The sequence below is a fragment of the Myodes glareolus genome, chromosome 25 (assembly GCF_982192425.1).
Source record: "Myodes glareolus chromosome 25, mMyoGla1.1, whole genome shotgun sequence".
NCBI classification, from domain to species: domain Eukaryota; kingdom Metazoa; phylum Chordata; class Mammalia; order Rodentia; family Cricetidae; genus Myodes; species Myodes glareolus.
In genome coordinates this window covers 12,006,439-12,031,279 of record NC_142050.1, presented here as the reverse complement: position 1 = coordinate 12,031,279, position 24,841 = coordinate 12,006,439, and the positions used below count along the sequence as shown (strand labels likewise).

The 24,841-nt window shown below is 35.2% G+C and overlaps 1 protein-coding gene across 1 annotated transcript in view; it reads left to right on the top strand.

Moving 5' to 3' along the window:
• Window positions 1-24,841, top strand: part of Samtor (S-adenosylmethionine sensor upstream of mTORC1) — a 53,891-nt gene that overhangs the window by 25,894 nt on the left and 3,156 nt on the right. Inside the window, exons 3-4 of the mRNA XM_085683865.2 lie at window positions 8,147-8,317; window positions 22,835-22,949. Coding sequence (XP_085539991.1) covers window positions 8,147-8,317; window positions 22,835-22,949 — 286 coding nt within the window. The remainder of the gene's footprint in view (window positions 1-8,146; window positions 8,318-22,834; window positions 22,950-24,841) is intronic.

The window sequence follows — 24,841 nt, the reverse complement described above, 5'->3', positions numbered from 1 at the left end:
AGAGAGATCGAACATCCTTAATCTGAAATGCTGCAAAATCCAGTAGTTTTTGAGCACTGATAACCAGAAATGGAAAATTCTCCACTCTCATGGTCAAAATATTAAAAATACTCCTCACGCTAGAGACAAGAAAGGGGAGTAATAGGTTTGGTAAATTATGTAGTCAATGGGGAAATCAGCATGAAAGTGTTTAAAACCAAAAGCAAAAAAATGGAACCGTCATATGACCCATTTACACCATTCTTTGGCATGTACCTGAAGTCACATAACATAAAGATTCTTATCTATCCAGTTTGTTGCTGTACCGATCACACTAGCTGAGAAATAAAACTTGTTGAGATGCCTACCAGTAGGTGAATGGATAAGGAAGTACATACACAAAGAAAAACGTGGTGTTTGTAGGAGAATGGGTGGAGTTGGGAAGTCATTATGTTAAGTGAAATAAGCCAGACTTAAACAAATACTGAATGATTTCTCTCCAATGCGCAACCTAGATTTAAAATTACAAGCATGCACATGTGATCCACCCATTCTATTTCTGGGGCAGGAGACAAAAGGGAGTACAGATTAGAGTAAAATATAATTGTAAAAATGTAAGAAAATGCCATGGTAAAATGTGGAAAATTAATTTTAAAGTACGATGTAAAATTACCATTTATATAGGCATGTTGGTTATTGTCTTTTGTCAGTTTAACACAAATCAGGGTTATCTGCCAAGAGCAAATGAGAAAATCAACTGAGAAAATGCTTCCATCAATTTGGCCTGTAGGTAAGCCTGTGGGTCATTTTCCTGTTTAGTAATTGATATGGGAAGACCCAGCCCACAGGGCAGTTTGACACCTAGGCAGGTGGTTCTGGATTAGTCTGTAAGTTTACTAAGTAAGCTGTGGAAAGCAAGCCAGTAAGCACCAAGTCTCTATAGCCTGTGTTTCAGTTCCTGCTTCAGATTTCCGCCTTTAACTCCTTACCTGACTTCCTTCATGATGGACTGCAATTGCAATATGTAACCTTAAGTAAACCCTTTCCTCCCCAAGCTGCTTCAGATCTTGGTGTTTATCCCAGCAGTAGAGAGCAGTCTATGACACTGTCTATTAGTAGTTTGAGCCTGTGTCCATTATAACAGCATTATAATAGTAAGTTTACACCTGTGACTTGTGTGCTCTCCAAGTATGGATTCTTGGTCAGATTTCCTCCTGTGGAACAGGTCTCAAATCCTTTAATCAGAAAGTAGTTGGTTACTCTCATAATATTTCACTATTGCACCCATAGTCATAACTTGCCATACCACTTATTATTGTAGTTCAGAGTGTTGATGACCTCACGCCTGCTCCTGCAGCAGCCCACTTAGCAACATTTGACTTTAACAGATGAAGAAAATTTGGTTGTATATAATTATCACATTTTTTAGTCACTAGTTGTTGGTCATCTAGATATTTCCTCATCCTAGCTATTGTGAATAGAGCAGCAAGGAGCATGTGGTAAATGCAGTCCTTTCATTTGGTAGTGCGCGTCTTAATTGTCTGAGGAGCCGCCACACTGATTGCCTTAGAGCCTGTACTAATTTGTCTTCCGGTATCTATTCTTTACTAACTGTAGGTAATAGCATGTTATATATAGGTTCCTTCCCTTTATTACCTAATAGTGGAGATCATGCTATTTGGTATTATGATAGATGTTTCCAGAGAAGTAGGAGCAATATGTGTGTGTATTTGTACATGACACATTTATGCACTTCTGTGTGGATATATAATAACAGATTGGTTACAAAGAACTGACTCATATAATTATGAAGTCTTATACATCCTAATCTTCATTTTAACTGTAGATGAGTAAAGCAAATTGCTCCTGGTTTAATCCAGCGAGTTCAAAGTCTGAACAGAATAATTTCCTTAAATAACTAGAAAGTTTCTCCTGCCTATCTTCAAAGAACTCCACCTTTTCCTGCCAGCTGGATCAAATTAAACTGATTTTCCGGCTTTGGAGATTATGGGCTTTTTGGCTAGGACTACATAATCTCTTAAAGGAGAACCGTATGTTTATTGTATTAGTGTATTGAAATGTCATACTATATTCTTAAATGTTCTTCCTTACAGTGCCAATTAAATATATTTAGAAAAAGTTTCTTGAGTTGCAGACTATAGCTTTTGTAACTTCATTGCTTTGTATTTATGTATTTCACCTGTTTGGGTTTTATCAAGTGTTGTGACGTATCACTCTCCTTTTTCTCCCTAACTTTCCCGTATATGATTTTTCCATTTCCCCAACAACATTTACTCAGAAAACTGAATCACAGTGAGTATCATAACTTGACACATGTTTCACTACCTACCTCACAGTTGATTTTGTTTTACAATTTTTTCACTTAGTTATCTATATTGTTGATCTATGACTAATGTCAGTATTTTAATTATAGACTTACATAATATCTTAACATTATTGGTTGTCATTTATCCTACCCACCCTTTTACTTTTTCAGAATTTCTTGATTATTTATTTTTTCCATGTTTATTTTAGAATAAACTGGTTTACTCATTTTTTTAATTGTTTGAGATGAAATTATAAATTGTAAAAACTGATGCCTTCACAATGTTACATCATCTTGCCCATGAAAAATGTATTTCATTTGATTTTTTTTCAACTTTTTAATCTGTATTTAAAGATTTTCTCTATGGTGTTTATACATAACTCTTATTCCTGAGTAACTTAAGATTTTGTTGTTATTATAAATATGAACTTCCATTTCATTACATATTCTAACATCTTAGGGTATATATTTGTTTGAACATGTTTATGGATACCTGTCATTTTGTGTCATATATATATGTATATATATATCACCATTTTGCATAATTTTATTACTGCTTGTGTTCGTTCATGATTGATTCTCTTAGGTTGTCCAGATATTCACAGTATCATCTGAATACATTGTTTTATTTCTTCCCCCCCAGTTCATTTGACCCGGTCCTTGTTTTTCCCCACTGAACCGACCATCGTGTCAGCTCTCGTGTCTGTTTCCTGAGTGTGAACACAATGAGAACAACTGTCAGGCTCCGTGACTGCAGTTGTGATGATCTATGACACAGACTGAGCTCTTCTCTTTAAATTGCTTTTGTCAAGAAGATTTTATCACAGCAACAGGAAAGGAGATGAAGACAAGGAACAAGGCTCACTTCTCTTAGGCTTCAGTTTTTCCTAGTTCCTATTATGTAATAGTTCCTCTTATTCCTTGCTTTCCCCCACCCACAGTTTTTATTTTATTCATATTTGTGGGAGCGGGAGATCAGAAAATAACTATTGGGAAATGACTCCTACCCAAAGATCCAGAGGTCAAGCTTGGCCTGTAAGCATTTTTAATATTTAACAAAAAAAATGCCATCTTTTCTCCAGTATATGGTTTTTGGCCTCTTTTGTCTACTACCAGATGGCTATAGTTATGGGTACTCCTGTTTGGATTTTCTCTTTCTTTCCATTGGGCTTTTATTCCATGTTGGTTTTTGCGCCAGCACCATAGTGTTTGGGGTTTTTTTATTACTGTGATTCTGTAATATATTTTTGGATCTAGGATGATGATCCCTCCGATATTGTTTTTTCTGCTTAGAGTTGCTTTGGCTATGCAATCTTTTCTGGTTCTATGTGGGATGGTATGGTTCCTTTTATTGGGATTTCATTGAATTTGTAATTGCTTTTGGTTATAGCCATTTTCACAATATTAATTCTACCAATCTTTGAACACTGGGAGTCTTTTAAAAGTAGGTCTTTCTAATTCAAAATTATATAATTAAGGAAAACCCCTCACAGGTGTGCCCTCCCACTTGGGTTTTAGTTGATTCCTGATGTAGTCAAGTTGACAACCAAGTCGACAGCCACCACACTTGTGTATAATACCATATTGTCTACAAATACAGATAATTTGTATTTCTGTATTGGCTTCTTTTTCCCCCATTAGTACTCCTTTAATTTCCATCTCTTGCTATATTGCTCTAGCTCATGCTTCCAATATTGTTTGAAAAGAAGGGTGTTTTACAGTCCTGACTGGATTTGTCATCCTGAACCTTTGTTATTGTTGAGTTATATTCCTTCCAGTCCTACTCTCTCAGACATTTATCATCAAAATACTTTGGATTTTGTCAACTGCGTTTTCTGCATCTATTGAGATGATCGTGGGATTTTGTCTTTAAGCCCTCTTCTATCATTTATTATGTTTATTGGTATATTATATAATTAAGTATGTTGAACCATCTGGCATTTTCTTGATAAAGCCAACTTGATCTTCATGGATGATCGTCTTTGCTTTTCATATAAAATATATTTTGATACTGTATATTTTTTATCATATCATTTCCATTCCCTCAACTCCTCCTTTCCCTATCCCCTCCAAAAATCCCAAACAAACAATAAACAAAAAATGAAAATTAAAATAAATAAAAAGCTAGTAAGACCACAAAATAACAACAAAATGAAACAAAAATACCACAAAAGACAAACATAGAGCCACTTTTGTATTGGCCAACTACTCCTGGACTTGCTCTGTACCAAGGTTAACAGAATTTCATTCAGAATGCTTGCATCTGTGCTCCTCAGGTATATTGGCCTGTCATTTGGCTGTTTTACTTTCATTGCTGTTGTATTTTTACCTGATCTGGGTAGTATAATAATACTGACTTCATAGAATAAGTTTAGGAGTATTTCTCCTATTTCTACTCTTTTGAATAGTTTAAGAATTATTGGTTGTGGTTCTTTGAAAGTCTGGTAGAGTTCTGTTGTGAATCCATCTGGGTCTGGGTGTTTCTTAGTCAAAGGACTTTCTATAACTGTTTGAATTTCCTATGTTACTATGGATCTGTTTAGACTGTTGACCAGTCAATTTCACCATTAAGTTATTTATTTGTGCTCTTCCCAGCTATGTAATATGTAGGTACTTGGGACGATAAATATTTCTTTCAGAGCTGATTTTAATGTGTTGCATACGTTTTGTTGTTTTACATTTTGATTTAGTTCTAGGATATTTTGATTATTTTTTCTTGAATCTTTTTCCCTTTGATCCATTCCTCAATCAATAGTGAGTAGTTTAGTCACCATGAATTTGTACACTTACTAAAGTTTTATTCATTGTCAATTTTATTTTATTTTTTGCATACTAGTCAGATAGGATGCATGGAATTATCGGTATTGTTTAGGTTAGTTTGGGATCCCAGCATGTGGTTTGTGTTAGAGAAGTTTTCATGGGCTTCTGAATAGAATGTAGATTCTTTGTTGCTTGGTTGAAATATTTTGTAGTTATCTCTTAGGTCCATTTGATAATAATATTTTAAATTCTGAGATTTCTCATTCGTTTATTTGTTTGTTTTTTCCAGATACCCTGTCTATTGGGTGAATTAAAGTGTTGAAATCATTTACTATAATTGGGGTTTGTGTTAATTTGTGTCTTTACTTTCATTTGTATGCTTTTTATGAAACTGGGTGCACCAGTGTTTGGTGAATTTATTTTTAGTATTGTGTTATTTTCTTGATTAATTGATATCTTGATTGTAGTGAAGTGCCCTTTGTTTCTTCTAATTGCTTTTAGTCTGAGGTATATTTTGTTACATGTGAAGGTGGCTATGTGTACTTGTTCCTGACCCATTTGTTACATGTGAAGGTGGCTGTGTGTTGTGCCTGTTCCTGACCCATTTGTTACATGTGAAGGTGGCTATGTGTGCTTGTTCCTGACCCATTTGTTACATGTGAAGGTGGCTATGTGTACTTGTTCCTGACCCATTTGTTACATGTGAAGGTGGCTGTGTGTTGTGCCTGTTCCTGACCCATTTGTTACATGTGAAGGTGGCTATGTGTGCTTGTTCCTGACCCATTTGTTACATGTGAAGATGGCTGTGTGTGCCTGTTCCTGACCCATTTGTTACATGTGAAGATGGCTTTGTGTGCTTGTTCCTGACCCATTTGCCTGGAATACTTTTTTCCACTCTTTCATTTTAAGATGGTGCTTATTTTTCAAGCTGAGTTTCTTGTATAAAATAAAAGATGGATTTTGTTTCTTATCCTTTCAGCTAACCTATATCTTGATGATGGATGTTTAAGTTCTCACTGAAAAGTTTGTATAGATTGCAATCATTAGTTGTACTTTGTAGTTCTTTAATTATAGCTTCATTTTTGTTTATTTCTAGAGTCTCTTGGCTGTGTTTAGTCTCTCTTCTGTTAGAAGTGTTGCTTCCAGTATTCTGCTTAGTGTTTTTTTTTATTGTGTTGGATATGAAGTTTTTTAGACTATTTGGATCAAGGAAAGTTTTTTTTTTCTTCTTCAACTGTGACAAATAGTTCTCCTGGTTACAGTAGCTTAGGTTGACAGCCATAGTGTTTTAGAACTTGGAGTACCTTGCTCCAGAAGGCTTTCAGAGTTCCCACTGAGAAATCAACTGGTATTGTGATGGTTTTTCCTTTATATGTAACTTCTTTCATCTTACAACTTTCAACATTTTTCTTTATTCCATGTATTTAGTGTTTTAACTATGGTATGCTATGAAGTATTTTTTTTCTAATCTTGTCTATTTGCTGCTCTGTGCACTTCTATTTGCATGGGTATGTTGTTCCTTATTTTGGGGAAGTTTCCTTCTACGCTCTTGTTTACAGTCTGATCTATACCATTAGCCCACGATACTTCTCCCTCATAGTATCTCACATTTCTTGGTGTCTCATATGTTTTGCATGTTCCTTTCCTGTGCTTCAGATTTTTTAAAAATATTCATTATTTAGTCTAGATCCTCTATTCTATCTTTGTGTACTGATAGTCTCTCTTCTGCTTGGTTCTTTCTTCTTGTGTGTACGTCTTTCCCCTGAGTTTTTTAATTGAGATATTGAGTTTTTCAATTCTGTCTTCATTTCAGTTTATGTTCTCTTCAACAGTTCTATTTGTTGAATTCTATTTTCAAATCCTGAATTATCTTTATTTAGCAGTGTATTTGTATTTTCTTAGATATCACTCAGGAGTTTATTGTTATCCTCTTGGAATTCAATGAACTATTTGTTCATTCTTTAAATTACACGAATTCTTTGATAAAATTTATAATTTTTCTAACTATAGATACTTATATAGGAATGGTGAGTTTGATATAAAACAGACTGCCTTCGCTATTTGTGTTGTTTTTGTTTTTGTAAGATAATTGAGGCCTGGGAACTCTCATTGGTTTGTGGTTGATGTAAGAATTTGGGCCTGCCTTAGACTGGGCTACTGTAGGAACTGGACCAGGCAAAGATGACTCCCAACCACAAGTCTGGAGCTACAATAGTAGGTGTAGAGATTACAGTGAGTAAAAAGAAGGTTGGAATAGCTAAAGAACATCTCACCAGTCAAAGATGGATCATGAACAAAGCAGACTCAAAGCCCAACAAGCAGATTGGAACTAGGGCTGTGGGTGTGGAAATGACAACAGGTAGGGTGAATCATGGGATAAGAAATAAACTGCTCATCCACCCAGCAAAGGCAGCACTTGAAAGAAAGGGTTAGGAATCTTAGGTTGCAGTCTGAGCTATGTTCGTATATAGATAGCAAATATATGGGGAACGGGATAGCAAATGGAGATGCCACTTACCTAATGAGAGTGGCTTAGGAACCACTCTATTTAACATTTTTTATATAATAATGTTTTGAAATCGCAATTGTATTAATCAGTGTTCTCAAGAGGAACAGAACTGATTGAATCAATCAGTCTTATCTATAAATAAAGAAATGGGATTTATTAGAGTAGTTTACAGGCTATCATCTAGTTAATCCAGTAGGCTTTAATACCAATGAAGGAATGACCTAGAGAGCCCGAGGGCACGCAGGCAAAGAACAAGTGCTTCTTTCTTCCCTGTCCTTCATACAGGCTACCAACAGAAGGTGTGGTTCTTCCTACCTCAAAGGTCTTGATTTAGGGTGGGTCTTCTCACCTCAATGATCCAATCAAGAAAGTTGTACCCAGCCTCTTGTCCAGATGTAGTCAAGTTAACAAACAAGAGTAGCCATCACTGTAATATTTGGAGTGGGACCATTTTATTTGAAAGTTTCCCACCTTGAATAATGAAGGATGGGGTTTTTTTGTTTGTTTTCTTGTTTTTTTTTTTACTTCATCACGTTTAATGTTTTAAAATACAACTTCATTTTGATTTTTAGTATATGCCGAGAGTATTTCCAAAATGGTGGGAAGAGAAAAGCACTTGAGAAAGATGAAAAAAGAGCTGTACTCGCCACTAAGACCACTCCAGCCTTAACTGTGCACGAGTCTGCTAAACTTGAAGGTCGTTTAACAAACCTCAGCTTTACAAGTCCTGAATTTATAACTGAGTAAGTATACTTTATCTGTTGCAGTCAACATTTCCCGAGGTAGCTGTGTTGATGTGAATAATGCAATAGAATGGCTTACATAGAATAAAATAGTTTAATACTCAATACATAGTAGCAGGCCATTTATTTTCTTCTCTGGTATATGTAAGTTTCAGAAACAAAAATTTATAATGTTAAATACCTAAATATAGGAAAACTTGGTGTTCCTATAGCATATGTTGTCCATATAAAAATGAAAACAGTGTGGTTTATTAAATGTTATAATGACAATTATATGTTGTGACAATTAAATGCTATTATGTCAATGCAAAGAATCGAAGCAATGAAAACCAATTAAACTGTTTAAAGTATTTAGCTACTGCGAAATTACAGATGAAATGTATTAATACTAACCAACCATCATCATGTTTTTGAATTGAAAATATGTCTGTTGGTGATGTGTGTATGTATGCATATGCATATAGGTATAAACTTAGCAAGTACGTAAGTATTTTACTCCAGTTCATCATTAGTATTAAAGCTATGTATGCATATTAGTATCAAAATAAATATTGGTGACATATAACTTACTGTTTGAAGAGTTACAGAAACGCTCTTGATAAATGCTGAAATTTGATAACAGCAAAATTGAATTCTTATAACTGTTGATGCCAGCATAGAATTATCTTTGGTTATTCTGACTTTAATACTGTGTTAAAAGTACTACCTAGTTATAAATAATTTTATATAAATAAAATCAACACATCATCAATTACTTCACTAGGAAAGAATAAATCATCTTTACCTTTATTATTGCAAAGCTTATAATGACTTACCAAACATCTTGTGCCTTAGATGTCAGGAAATATATAAAATACTTTTAAGTTATTGACTAAGGCTATAGCTTAGTGGTAGAGTACTTGCCTAGCGGCTGTGAGGCTCTAGGTTCAATCCCCAATACTTCCCAAATAAAGAATCATATATCTACATCAAAACAAGTAGCTATGAGAAGCTTTAGCTCTACATTTTCTATATATAGTTCTTTAGCTTTAGTCTCTAAGTTTTTCTTATGTTTTTCTGTCATTTTTTTATTGATTCTTTTAACATGGTTTCTTTTAATTCTTTAAATGCTTTTAAAATTTTGTTTTTGGGGTGGGATCTTGTTACGTAACTCAGTTGACCTTGAATTCCTGAGTTCAAGCAATCGTTGCCTCATCCTCTCCTGCAGCTGAGACTGCAAATGTATACTTCAATGGGTATTTGGCCCTTTTACATTCATTGCCTTGAAATTTTTATCTGTAAAATCTCTTACTTTTTACTCACTCTGAGTTAGGTTCTATATCCCACTTTTGCTGAGTATGGGTCACACGTCTATAAAATTTTTTGCATGTTTTATAGTGTTTATTGGGGATTGGACATTGTTCATAATGTCCCACAAAACTTGTCATTTGGGGTTTTCTCCTAAGAAGGGGGTCAAGGAATAGGGTCCCTTTCTCCGTCCATCCTTCCTCCTTCCCTCCTTTCTTATTTTTCTCTCTTTGCTCCTTGTGTCTCTTTTTTTTTCTCCTAGATGTAATTGTAATTCATCTTCAAGTTCTGTGGTTTGTGTGTGCTGATGCCTGTGTTGCCTCTTTTTTAGTTGTTTAAGTCAGTTTTCTAGGGTTTATACCTCTGTCTTCATAGCTGAATGATTAAACACTGGAGGATTAGAAGCTGTGCTCTAATACTGTGGGCCAGGATGACTTCCATCTTCTGCTTGTCAATGTATTATTGAAGAAGATATTGTCAAAGTAAGCAGTATGCAAACCAACCTCCCCTTCATTTTTTGCCAATCCCTCTTGAGGGTCCTGTACACTGCCTTCTCTGCCATGGTCTTGTGGAGAGCTTCTCTAGTTCCTCTATGTCTGTTTCATTTTTCAGGATCTTGCTGCTAAATTTCTGACTTATCTTCTAGTCTGAAGCTCAGCCTGATGAAGACTCGCATGGCAGCCTGACACTAGCATACCTGCTGTCTGTCCCTGTTTGCTCCAGCCTAGCTTACTCCCTTTACTGAAAATACTCTGGAAAATTTTCACCCCACACTCAAAATCAATTCAGCCCCTTCCAGCAGTGAAGGTGCTGCAATTTCACAGCAAGCTTTCTTCCAGAAGAATCTGAGGTTTTCTTTTGATGAAGCAGGCATGGCAGAAACAAGAACAGCCCCAGGAGCATAGCACAGATATTCTGTGCTCTTAACATATATTCAGTTTCTTTTCATGGCATTCTTCACCCTACTTGCCTCTCCTTTAAATCCCTTGCAATGTTTATTTTTCATGTCTTTGTTCAACCTTATAGTTACTTCTTGAAGAACAGATTTGTTGATGTGTTTAGTTACTTGTCTCATTGCTGTGATAAAAGGCCTGGCCAAAGTAACCTAAGGATTTATTTTTGCTACAGGTCAAGAGTAGCCAACATCTTGATTAGGGAAAGCATGGCAATAGGACAGGCAGTTGCTTTGCTGTGTTCACATAGGAACACAAAGAAGGATGAATGCTAGTGCATCCCCAGCTTTCTCTTTTCTGCTCAGTCCAGAACTCACCTGGGTACTGGAGTGTCCACAATAAAGATGGGTCTTCTCACCTCAGGGATTCTAATGTTGATAATCACTCACAGGCATGCCCAGAGGCTAACTGATCTGTAATCTCAGCAATCCCCCTTCAGACAGGCGCAGGGGCTGTTCTCAAGAGTCTGGACCTTGCCATACTGACAGACAACATTAACTCAGCCAGCCTTTGCCACGGTCAGCTGTCTTCTCTGATTTAGTTGTAAAGGGGAAAATGTGGTTTCTAGTTTTTAAAGTATTTAAATGTGATTGTTAAAGGCTGGAATTTGTGTTATATAACATTAAGCATTTAGAGTGATTTTGCCAAAGATGACTCTGTATTTTTCCATCCAAATACTGTAAGAACTGGGACCTCAACATGCAAATATGTGAGCCTGTGGAGCTGAATTCAACTCAAACCACAACAGCAGTATTATTTAACTTTTCTTATACATTTATTGTAGTGCTTACATCATATTAAAAAAATTACTACTAGAGATTTTCCTGACTAGCAATCAAATGATGATATGAAAATGTTGTTTGTAAAGATTATAAATGAAGGGGAAATGGTCCCTCAGTCATGGCTACATTTTAATTGCACTTCTTTCTAGGTTTTTAGCATGGCACTCATGAGTTTTTGTCCAGTAAACACTATGCCCATAAAGAATTTTGTAAACTCTTTCTGTGCCTATAAAACATTCATTTCTCATAATAGTCTTCATAAAATTTTCATATTGTGTGTGCCTCAGTCTCATGATCAAAATCTGTTAGCTATTAAGAAAAACAAGTCCTATATGATTATCTATTACTAGACAGAGTATATGTGAGAGAAGACGATATGATTGTCTATTTAGGATCCTTGTAGATGGTTCTAGACTCTTGCACATTATTGTTAAATTGAGTTCAGTAAATGTCCATTTACCCAAATTTACCAACATTGTGTGTTTTTATGTTTTTGTTTTCTCTTTTGACACTGGAATAAATTGTCAATCCCTTGTATTAATATATAAAAGTATTAATACGAATGTGTACATTTGGACCTGAAGGTAAAGGTTTTTAGTTACTTCAATTGCTGAATGCTAATTGAAGAAGTTTGTAAATACCTAATCAGAAAGATTAGCAAAATTATCAAGATAACAGTCCATCACTGAATGAAGTCATGGTAGGAACCTGGAGGTAAGAGCTGATTCAGGGGCACAGGGAAAGTGGTGCTTACTAATTTGCTCCTCATGGCTTGTTCAGCCTGCTTTCTTATAATGTCCAAGACCACCTGTCCTGGAATGGATTGTCCCTAGAGAGCTGAACCTACCCACATAAATCATTAATCAAGAAAATGCCCCCTCCTGGCTTTCCCACAGACAAATTTGATGAGGAGATTTTTCTCAATTGAGATTCTTTGCAAATGACTCTAGCTTGTGTTGACAAACACAGACCTTCACATCCATCATCTGAAAAGCTTCTTGTTAAAGTGGGTGGTGGTTGACACAGATATTCACAACTGGGCAAAGTATAGATAGTTGACTATGGAGTACACAGTCCCAAATAAGACTTCTGTTAGATCACCCCCTACCTACAAGGCTCAGGGAACGCCACAGAAGACAGAAGAGTAAAAGAACCAGTGGTCAAAAACTGTAGTAGTGAATGTTTTCTGGATGCGACCTGGCTTTCCTAAAACTCACTTTGTAGACCAGACTGGTATGAAACTCAGAGATCCACCTGCTTCTGCCTTCCTAGTGCTGGCATTAAAGGTGTACACCACCACCACACAGCAGTGGGCTATAAATTAAAAGAGAAGAAGAGCATTTGATGTTGGGAGGCAAAGATGGGGGTCTGAGAGAAGGTGGAAGAAGGGATATGATCAAAATACAGTGCATGAATGTGTGAAAATCAAAAATCCAAGAGCTCTGACCTTCCAAATTACTGGTTGTCGAGAATGAATGTAGTAGTGGTAATAGAAATTCAAATATCATTTGAGTAATAACTCAGTTGGGAAATTATCATGAGACCAGAACCATGATCAAATTTCTGTAATAATAGGAAAGTCATGACTGTAAAACATTTTCTTTTATTGTTGTTGTTGTTGTTGTTTTTATTGAACTATACATTTCTGTCCTCTCCCTACAAAATATTTTCTATTGAAATAAGTACTGTTTTGAGAATTTTATGAAATAAATGTGCCTTCTTAGTAAGAGTTTTAAATCATTTAAACATTTTGCTAATCTCATTTTTGATTTAATTCTGTGAACTATGTCCCCAACATCATTTAGATTTACTACCTAAAACAAATTATTATTACTTTGGTAACTGGAATTTAATCTAACTTGATCTAATGTAAATATAAATCTAGTGAGACCTTATGCAAAACTTTAGAAAGATAATTTAAGGAATGGAGCCTTCCATGTTTTCTTTTGAAATAAATAAAATTGCTGGTTTTACCAATAAGATACAAACTAATTGGCTGTTTTTGGCTTTAACAACTAAGAGGTCATTGACATTGAGGAATTTGTACTTTATGGGTGACAACTAAATTTTAGTGATTTGGAGTTCAGTTGGGAAGTTCCTAGTAGGCTATTGGCAGTCTTCAAGTGTGATGGTAAGGGCAAAGGTTAAGGAAGAAATAAATACCTGGAAATGCGGATTGGGAATATTACCCAACTTGGTACAACACATACTCATTTTGTACCTCTGTGTGCAGTGACCTGGTTTGTCACTATTCGGAACCATCTAAATATAAATACTTTAATGTTAACATAGTCACATTTACAAAATTGTAAGACAGAGAGTAGCCCTCAGACTCCTGCCTAGATGTACAGATCATTTATAGAATCGGGTTGATCGAAGAGTAAGATATATAGGTTTTAATCATCACCTACTATTTTCCCATGAGGACCACTTTCCTTTGTAAGATTTTTATTAATTAAATTTGTTGTTTAATAATTTCCTGCATGTATCTGATACATCCTGATTGCTTTCACCCCGCTCTCTCTGCTCCCTTCTTCCTGTTGCTGCTGTCACTTGCTGTGATTCTCTTTGCCACACTCATGTCTCTCCTGTCCCTCTGGGGCTGACCAGAGTCATCTGTGTGGATCCTGGTGGGTCCACACTGCATACATGACTGAATTTTATTTATTCAGAACCACTCCCTAGTAGTGAGGGGATGATAATGAAAACTACTTTGAGGTTCTGCTTCATCCCATATAGAAAAAATTATCAGATAATCTGCCCCAGTGTTAGAGGGGACATGGGAAAAGAAAAATTCTTATTCACTGTTGGTGGGTGTACAGATTAATTGTCATTATGAAAATTTCTCAAAAAATTTATTTAAAATTAACTGCCACAAAAACCCAGCTATTCTACTCCTAGATATATACCCAGAGTATTCCATATCCTGCCACAGAGGTATTTGCACATCTATGTTTATTGCTCCTTTGTTTACTGTAGCAAGGAAATAGAACAATGTAGACATTCCTCAATAGAAGAATCAATAATGAAAATGTATGCATGCAAGATGGAATACTGTTTGGCTATAAAGAAAAATGAAATCATGAGATTTTTGGAACATGAGTGGAGTGAAAATGTATATCAAGCTAAGTCAGTGAAATTCAAAGAAAATAACCAGATTTTCCCCAACGTGGATCATCGTTTATCCGTAAACAGCTGGTAAGTGTAGGTGTAATGTAACATTTAGAAAAGAAACCAGGAAAGGATAATATTAGGCACTGACAGAGGATGAAATGCAGGCCAAAGGACAAGAATTGTGAAAGAGGATACAAGGTACAAAGCTAATTTTTTTTTGTCTCAACTGTGTGTTAGCGGTATTTTGTTTTGGAGTGTGTGTTTGTGTTGGACAAGTCCACAAAACTGTAATTGATTGCAAAAATGTAAAACCCTAAGCAAACTCTTCTTCAGAATAATAATTTTAACTATGTCAGAATGGCATCCACTGATGAGCACAGTAGAGACTGGGAAGGGTTTGCTCAAGTAACTCCCTTAACCTAGCTGTGTGATGTTACTTGTAAAGTTATTACAGAAAAGTGACCAAATATATTTTACCTGAAGGTTCTGTTTTCTTTCCCTTACAGAAATGTTTTCTGGTTCATAATTTAGAAAGACTTTTAATTGCTGATTATACCCAAGAATGAATTTTCACTAGGGAATGTCATCTTGCCGTTAAAGTAGCTCAGTATTGAGCCTCAACAAGCCTAGTTTTCTATAGACTGCTTCAGAACATACTTAGGTTTTACTTCCTCTTGTTATTAAATCATTTGTATTTTGATAAATACAGCAATTTTTCATCAAAGAGAGATTAAAGTCATAAGAAGATTGTTGCAAAAACTGCTGTGGTTAACAGTATTATGTAGATTATTATAAATTAGGATTTTCAGAGAATTCAAACAAAAAGTTTCATGTCATGCTAGAGTATACTTAATATAGTTACATGTTCGTAACCTAAAAAGCAATGAAAAATTACACTCAGAAATTAAGAAAGTCAATTAAGACATTTTAGCTATTGAACGTTAGCTTTTGATTGATACTACAATTTCATTTGTTACTTTGCCTAAAATTGGGATTACCATATGGTCTATTTTTGTACAGTCCTATTTATGTTTGCTAGTTCTCTTTTATTTTCAGACATGTACTAGATTGGACTCTGAATACGTTTTGATGCTCATACCTTTAAAATGCCATAACCTAATTCAGGGATGAAGGGTACTAAAGAAAAAGAGATTCAGAGGATAGATAGAAGAATAGGAAAATGGATATTGTAACCATCAAATGACTCTACTGTTTCTAACCCAGTAAAACTCTGTGTGTGTGTCTGTGTGTCTATGTCTGTATGTGTGTAAAGAGGAAGCAAATATAAAACTAATAAGAACTATTTGGAAAGATATTGAGTCTGAAAAGCTTATAGTTGAAGAGCAGAAAAGCCATCAGTGAAACAGCCGGTATCCTCAGCAACCAGAACACGTAAGAATGAAAATTTCCCAGTCATTTAAAAGGGTAGTAATTGCTAACAGATACTGTTTTCTTGTTCTCTGCTCGGTAATAGGGAAATCAAGAAAAATAAGTGCCAAGATTTTTTTAAAAGAAAGCTTATTGAAGGAGAAAAATGTTTGTGGAATTACAGTTACTTTAGTTTATGTTTAATTTTTAGCTATTTATTTTTGTGTTACTATTTTTGGTTGCTTAAAAATATGCATAAAGATTTGCAAGTATACAGTATTTATATATACAGAGAGTATCTCAAAATCAGTAGCTCAAAACCTGCCAAGCATACATGAAACTCCTAAGAACGGTGCCCAATACTAACCCCAATAAGCAACAGAAAACAAGGTGCTGTTCACAAAATATCTATTCTTCGTTGTAGATAGTAAGAATGGTGACTTGGTAGAAAAACTAACTCATTTTTATTTTAAATTTCAATGCAGTTCTTTTCTGCTGAGTCAAGAGAAAAAAAAGAAAGTTTAGGAGTATTAGTACATGGTTTACAAACTACCCATTCTGGAATATTATTTTTAAAAGATATAATGCAAAAAAATATATTGCAGGTTGATTATCTAAATGGTTGGGAACAACAGTGCTTTAGATTTCTGATTTGGGGGGATTATATACACAACAAATGAGACAGCTTAGAGGAAGAACCCAGGTAGGACATCAGATTCATTTTTCATGTAACATAGCCTAGAATTTAATTGTTACCCTATATGTAACAACATTATGCTTCTGATTATGACTCACCATGTAAGGTCAGTTGTGGAATTTTCCACCTACAGTATCATGTCCAGAGCTCAATAACTCAGTTTTTGGAGCATTCCAAGTTCTTATGTTTTGAACTAGAGATGTTCTTCATGTTCCATAATGAGGGAAACACGTGGAACAGAATGGTTTCCCTTAGGTGAAGAAACTAGCTTGCTCTGTATACTGGTGGCTATTTTTCATGTACATGTTCCTCGAAGCCAAGTGTGGAGATGTAGGCACTCTACAGTGATGAGTTCAGCTTATGAGCTGTGCAGTGAGATCCAATCTCAAAATTATCCTGAAAAGTGGTGTTTATAAGACTATGGAAATAATAGGGAAGGTAGATGGCTATAAGAAAAATTTTCAGAACAAGAAAATTAATTATATATCATGCTTTAAACAACATATATCTAATAGATTGTACACATTTTGTAATCCATAAAATCCATGATAGTTGACTTTAACTTTCAGTTATATGCACACTGGATATACTGAGAGCTGGACAATTCTGTGCTTTGCTGAATAAATTTTACTGTTTCTATTAAGATGGCATATAAGCTGTTATCTTTGACATTATTCCAGTTTTTGAGACCCTGTAAAGAAAAAAGTTCAGTTTAGAGTGATATGTAGGAGAAAACATAAAGTCCAATTTTCTTTTTTCTTTTTTTTTTTTTTTTTTTTACTGAAAATAGATATCTTCTGATTACGGTTTATCTCCCCCAACTCCTCCCACTTCTCCCGACCTACACTTTTGTGCGCTCTCTCTCTCTCTCTCTCTCTCTCTCTCTCTCTCTCTCTCTCTCTTATTAGAAAACAAACAGGTATTTAAAATAGTAATAATAATAGATGAAAACAAGCAAGAATAAGATAAAACAAATAAGTGAACAGAGAAAAAGCCCAAGAAACACATATAGACACAGTATTTGCAAACAAAGAAATCCCACTAAAACACAAAATCAGAAAACATAATATACGAGCAAAAGACCTGTAGTGTTTAAAGACCATGGCCACACAAAGCATTATAAAACACACACGTGTGCGCACACACAAAATCCCTAAATCCCTCCAGAAGTGCTATTGAGTTCATTTTTTGTTAGCCATCTACTGCTGGACATGGGCTTTCCTTTAAATGTTGTTTGTATACCCAGTGAGAATCCATTGGAGAAAGTACTTACCAATTGGTGATAGGTTCTAGGCTAAGGCTGGGGACTTGTGTCCTTTCCGCTCCCATTTCTGCACTGGGCCCTATCTGACTTAGACCTGTGAGGCCCTGTGTATGCTTCCACAGTCTCTGTGAGTTTTTGTATGCATCAGTCCTGTTACAGCTAGAAGACCTTGTTTCCTACAGTTCGTCATCCCTTCTGTCTCCTACACACCAGTCTTTCTGCTTCATTTTCAGCAGAGTTCCCTGAGCCCTGAGGGGAAGGAATAGATGAAGGCATCCCATTTAGGACTAAGTTTTCTAAGGTCTCTCACTTTGTCCAGTTATGAGACTCTGTCTTTATAAACTCCAGTCTTCAAATATTTAAGTCTAATAAGATCCCAACTTTGCTTGCAACGTTACCGTTTTGAAAAAATATAGTGTTCACATTGTTTGGAACAAGTTTGAAAAGAAGGGAAAATCAAGTTAGGAAAGCACACATACATACAAAAATTTCTACTAACGTGTGTGTGTGTGTGTGTGTGTGTGTGTGTGTGTGTGTGTGTTAGAAAGAGATCACTTGAGCATGATAATTTTTAAATCCTCATGAGATCTAGTATTCAGGTTCATACAGAATCATATCTATAGTGTATAACCCAAGTTTAGCCAATGACTCATACATTTTGGGGTCTAAGCCTTCTACAGTGAAACTTATGGGATAGCTTCCCCTGTGTAAAGTGCTACAGTAGGAGCTGAAACTGCACATTGTTACCATCCCCTTGGAGCTTTCAGCCCTCATCTGCCCTTGTTTGTTTTGCCAAGCTATTGGAGAGCCTTCCTTTCCCTTCCCAGTTGCTTCCCTGTGTTTTACTTAGCTGATGAAGATTCCCTACCTGATTGTGGACTTGCCAAAGTCAAAGCAGGCATCTTCAGCCATAGTGTTTCACAGAATTGTGAGATTTTTTCCCTGACCAAGTTTTATAATACATTCTGCATTCAGTTTATTCTTATAAAAATAATGGCCTATTTCTCAGGATTGAGTAACTGTATGGAAGTATATATGGATATATTTATAGAAGAATATATACATTTAATTTCAAAAATATCCTTTATGATTTGGGGGATGACAGTCCTCATGAATGTATTATTTATAATTCTCATCTACAATCAGTTTGACTCTGTATAGAAAGGCTTGTAAAAATTATTCAGAAAGCAGTGTGTTTATATAACAATTCCATAAGTTATATTCTTGCTGTGTTATTGAAGGACTGTAACTATCTTATTGTTGTATTTTTGAAAACTATGAAATGCCTAGCATACAAATATTCACTAATATTTAAATAAATGAGAGAATAAACATGGGCATAAGTGAATAAAATAAAGATTTGAGAGTTGTTATTTCTGGAAAATGCCATGTTTTAAACTTAGGAGTGTTATTAACTTAACAAAATTAAGTATGAGCCGTTAGGTGAAGTGTTTGTAGAAATACACAAACTATGAAGAGTTCTGGATTTTTCTGTCAGTTCTATAGAGAAATGACTTTGGACTTCAACAAAAAATGTGTTACTTATATACCTTTTTTATTTCAGCCATCAATTATAGTGCTCATAGTATAGAACTTTTAAACTATTGAGTCTTTCAGGATGAATTGTCTTCCTCAATTTCAAAACTTCTAAATCATATAGTTTGCCTTAAAAATTCTCAATAGGAAAAACTTGTCTTCAAAAATTTCTGTTCTGTTATGGATTAGCTATAGGTTCAAGTCATACAAATGTAATAGCAGTTCTGAAAATGTGGGAAAGTCTCTTTTTAAAATAATTCATAGTATTGTAAGTTTATCTACTCTCCCAACTACAAGAGAATTGTTATGTAATGGCAAACTTTCCATAGATCGTCATAGGAGTTGCAAAGGTAAGAGAGACTTAGTGAACTTAGTGCCTAGCCCAGGGCCACTGTAGGCTTCCTAAGTAATCATGGTAGTAGACGTTAGAAGTAGTGTGATATTTTGCTATGCCTAACCAAGTCTATCATAGTTAGACTATGTATGTATAAAGAAACTCAGTAATTCAGTTAGAAGAAATTTTGGAATAAAGTATACTGCAGTTCCCAGTTATGTCAGTCTCATGACTGTGTTAAGTCTGACTTTATAACATGGAAACCAGGTGAGGCTAGAATCAGAAAAAATTAATGCTCTTTTCCCTTCATTTTCATGTTACCCTAGAATATCTTTCAGTCTGTATACCATTCAGTAAGGTGAAATGCTGGAAGAGTAAGATGGAACTCCAAAAACATTGCTAGTGTTTCCAAAGAGATGAGAGATTAAAATGTTTAAGAATAAATTACTCAAAATGTGCTCCTTTAAAAAAGTTCAGTATTTTTTAAAAACTGATGATTGAATATCAGTATCTACGATTTAGCTCCTTCCCATAGTTATATGATAGTAGGTACACTTTTTCTAGACTTACATTTAACCACCAGAGGGAAAACAAGATCAATTGAAGTAGTTGTTTTGAAACTAAAAATTGAAAACACTTCTTTTTCTTCTTGCTGTGAACCAAACCCTAGTCATTGGGCATGCTAAACAAGTGAGCTACATTCAGCCTCAAAGAAAAATATTTTTATGTTTAGCATATTAGAAAACTTAAGATAGAAATTCAGGTGTATCAATTTTAAAATATGGCAGGATAAAAGGAGACCAACTGTATTAAAAGAAAAGAAATAAAGTATAGACATATTACTGGTAATGACCGATCTGTGCAACCATGAAAATTACTAGTATTCCTAATGACTACGCCTCCTTTTAAAGAAATTTTGTTCATTAAGTCATTCTTTGGACTTACTTTTGGTGCAAGGAAACAACACATTATAGTATACTGCTAGGAAACTAACAGTGGGCTTCCCCAATCATTCCTTTGTGCTTTGAATTCCACTTTGTCTCTTTGGTAACCCAACGTAACAGACAAGTTCAACTGTCACATACAGAGACTATATTGGTATTGCATTTTAGTCAGGGTATCTTTAAAAAGGTCAATGGAATTTGCATATATACACACAGTGAGAAGAACTGTGAAGAAATTGGCCCCCGTGGCTATAGGGTTTGCCTGGTTTGCAGTCTGTAATGCAGGCCTAGTATGCTGTGGACCCTGGGGATAGGAAGTACTGGAGGCGCTTGAGTCTGGAATCAGTCTGGAGGCAAAATTCATTTTTCCTTAGGCAACTCTGTTTCTCTCTCTCTCTCTCTCTCTCTCTCTCTCTCTCTCTCTCTCTCTCTCTCTGCATTTTTTTCTTTATTTTTTAAAACAATCTTTTCTTATTTTGAATACCAATCCCAGGTCCCTCTTCCTGCTCTCCCCACCTTGCACCGACTGCATCCCTCCCCATCTAATCCTCAGAGACATAAGGCTTCCCGTGGGAGTTAACAAAGTTTGGTACATCTCTTTCAGGCAGGACCAAGACCTTGCTGCCTATATCTAGACTGAGCAAGGTATCCCTTCAAAGAGAATAGGCTCCAAAAAGCCATTTCAAGCACTACAAATAAATCCTGGTCCCACTGCCAGTGGCCCTACAGACTGACCCAGCGACACAACTGTCACCCATATTCAGAGGGCCTAGTTTGGGCCTAAGCAGGTTCCCCCATTGTCAGCCTGGAGACTCCAGAGTCAGTGAGCTTCCACCAGCTCAGGTAAGCTGGGCACGTCTGTTCTTTTTCTCATAGCTTTCAACTGATTGGATGCAACTTCCCCATTTGTAGAGGGCAGTCAGCTTTGTTCAGACTTCTGATATAAATATTAATTTTATCTTTAAAAAAATACCTTCATGATATCTAGACTGGTATTTGATCAGTTTTCATAGGTGAATTGAAGTTCTGATATTGCCTTCCCACACTGCCTCATAACTTGGCATTAGTGGGAAAATTTTTGAATGCCCTTTATAATACAGTCTTTTAACATACAAAGAAAAAACGTAGGCATGCTTCATTAAATATACAGCTTTCACAAGTAACTCACTGACATATAATATTATAAATTTGAAATTTGTCACCAGTAGATCAACAAAGGAATTAGTAAATTTGCTGAATACATAACCCCCTTATTAAATTTCTTTTCTAGAACATCACTTTTAGATCTGTAATCTGAACCCCTCTAGGGTAAAAAAGCTAGACAAATCTCTACACTTTAGCCTTCAAAAAATACCAACATTCTGTCCTTACACAATTATTTATGTTCTTTTTCTTTTATTTTTCCAATGTGTACTCATAAACTTTGTAGAGAAAATTATTGAAATGTTAGTTAACGTGGCATATGTTCAAAGTTGAAAAAGCTGTACTATTTTAATTATTGTTTTTATTTAGATGGGTTGGGACAAATAAAGGCCATTGTCTATTGCCTAGAGCCATATTGAACTTCATTATGATCACATTTGCTAGTTCATTTTCTGCTATTTTTGAAATGAGGAATGCTTGTACACAATAAAAAAGTTTCCTTGATTTAAAGAATCTATTTTATTATATTCCTGGTTCATTTAAGTTCATTTATTCATTGAGATAAAGTTAAATCCAAAGATATAATTCTATTGACTATTGTGAATTAAATTGATTTTATTTTGTCTTGTACAATAATAGTTCTCAAAATGTGTTGTATGGATTTAAGACACTTTTGGAGTCTTTTTCTAGTGAAAAATTATTTTCACAATAATAAGCTGCCATTTGTTTTTGTGTGTGTGTTACACTTTTGTCTGTGGGAGCAGTGTTTTCAGAGTCTATCTTCATGCCAGGAAACACTGCAGAAGCTTAAGTGCCCAGATTGCTGCTGGAATCCACTGCATGTCAGATACCAGACACAGCTCAGGAAACAGAAAACAGGGGCTTGCGTTTTACAGCCACTTTGAAAACTATTTTTAATTAAAGATTATTCTGTTTTACCCTAGAGTGCATAGATGGTACCAACATTAACAACATTTCTTCAAGCCCTTCTCCTAGGACAAGAGCTGATAATCTATATGATAATATTTATTCATGTAGGTAAATTTTTACCTGTGTTATTTTCAGTTTGCTTTTTAAACGTGTCTGTGTTTGTAGGTTGCTTCAAGCCTCAGAAAAGATCAGATTACTTGATGTTGGCAGCTGCTTTAATCCATTTTTGAAGTTTGAAGAATTTTTAACTGTTGGAATAGATATTGTACCTGCGGTAGAGGTATGTGATTTTTTAAAGATTTGATATTTTTTTTCTTTTTACATGTATCTTTAAAAAGGAAAATCACTATCTATACATTCTTTTTTTTAAAAAAAAAAAGCTAACGTATACTTTCCTGTCTGGAACTAGTAAATTATTTCTATTCAAAACTAAATACATGTTATGAAAATTTTTAGCATTTAGCTAACTAATATTAACGTATTATATTTATTTGTTTTGTTGCCAGGATTTGGCATACTATAGTAAAATCACTGTGATGATGTAAAACTCTGTAGGTTACAAAGATGTCTTTGTAATATCTTTGTTCCAAAGAGTAAAACAACACAAAAGATAAGTGTACTGCTTAGGGTCCATAGTTGTCGGCCTCGGAACAACATCTACACAGATTCTCCCGTCTTAACCTCCCCTTTTACTTTACGGTGCTGAGACTCCAGGTGTGAGCATTGCTTTCTATGCGAGTTCTCGGGGCTCAGACTTATGTCAGCGAGATTTCATCGCAAGTGTTTGTTGCCCATGGAGCCATCTCCCAGACCCTGTAGTTCTCTCCTATTCTGTGTTTCTGTAGCATTTTAATGTTCAGGCAAATACGACATATTTATTTCTTTGTGTGTTCTGTTTTCCTTAGCCATTTGATGGTGTTAATTAAATGTAATGTGCAATTTGCTTCACGGCAGGGATTAACTTTTTAATAGACTAAAACTGACACTACTGACAGTAGTGTCAGTGTCATTTGTAAATATTTTACTGAACTTTGAAGAGTGTTAGCATCATTCTGTGCATATGAAGTTTACAAATCTGCCAGTTAACTTTGTGTCATTATGACAAAGTACTTGACAGAGTCATATTTAGAAGGTAAAGTTATTTTTGTCTCAGGATGTCAGAGGTTGCAGTCAGCTAGCTCATTCATTCTGAGCCTGAGGCAAGGCAGACACTCCTCAGATGCAGAGATAGAGATGGAGACAGAGAAAGCATCCGTTGCCTTTAATTAAGCTTCACCTATATTTTCTGTCACCTCTGAGTAATCCATTCACCTGGGAACCCATCACCCGATCAATCCAGTACCGTGGTTAGCTTTTGTTTCTGGCGACTCCTTCTCTCCTACCATCTAGGATGTGAGTTCCAGTAGCTGGTTTGCAAGTCTTTATTATTACACACACTCTTTGACAGGCGTTTCACTTACAAACTGTTTTATATTTACCAGCTCTAATAATCTTCTTTAAAGTTTTTTTTTTAATTTTGTTTTGTCTTGTGGTTTGGGGGGAGTTGTTTTGGTTTTTTTTGTTTTGTTTTGGTTTTTTTTTTTGCTTATTGGCTAACTGGTGATAATAATAATATAAATGTGGCTTATATTAGAAATTAATCATTCCTGTATGTTCTTATCCAAATTAAATTCTAAATAAGCATCAATTTTAAATAGATGCTTTAAAGTCTTCCTAATTTCGAGTGTTTAAAAATTAGGGGTACTTAATTACTCAGAATTTTTAAAATGAGTTGAGAACAGGGTATGGTAGTACACACATACAGTCACGGCACTTGAAAGGAGGAGATAGGTTCAGAAGCCCCAAGTTTGCCTTGACTTTGAAGTTTGAGGCTACCACAGGAGACCCTGTCTCAAAAAAAAATAGAAAATACTAAAAAGAAAGAAAAATCTCTATAGAGCTAGAAGGGAAAGGTAGTCATTACTAAATTCTGTTGAAAGGCTCTGAGATGTTAAATATTGTGGTGTGAAACTTATAATGAACATATTCTTGAAATTGTTTTTTTTTTCTTTTCTGAGACAAGAAAAACAAGACAAGAAAAGCCTGTTACCCAGGCTGATCCCAACATATACAGTCCTAAGTACTGACTGAAATTACAGACTAATATGCCCTTGTTGTTGTTTTTATATCTAC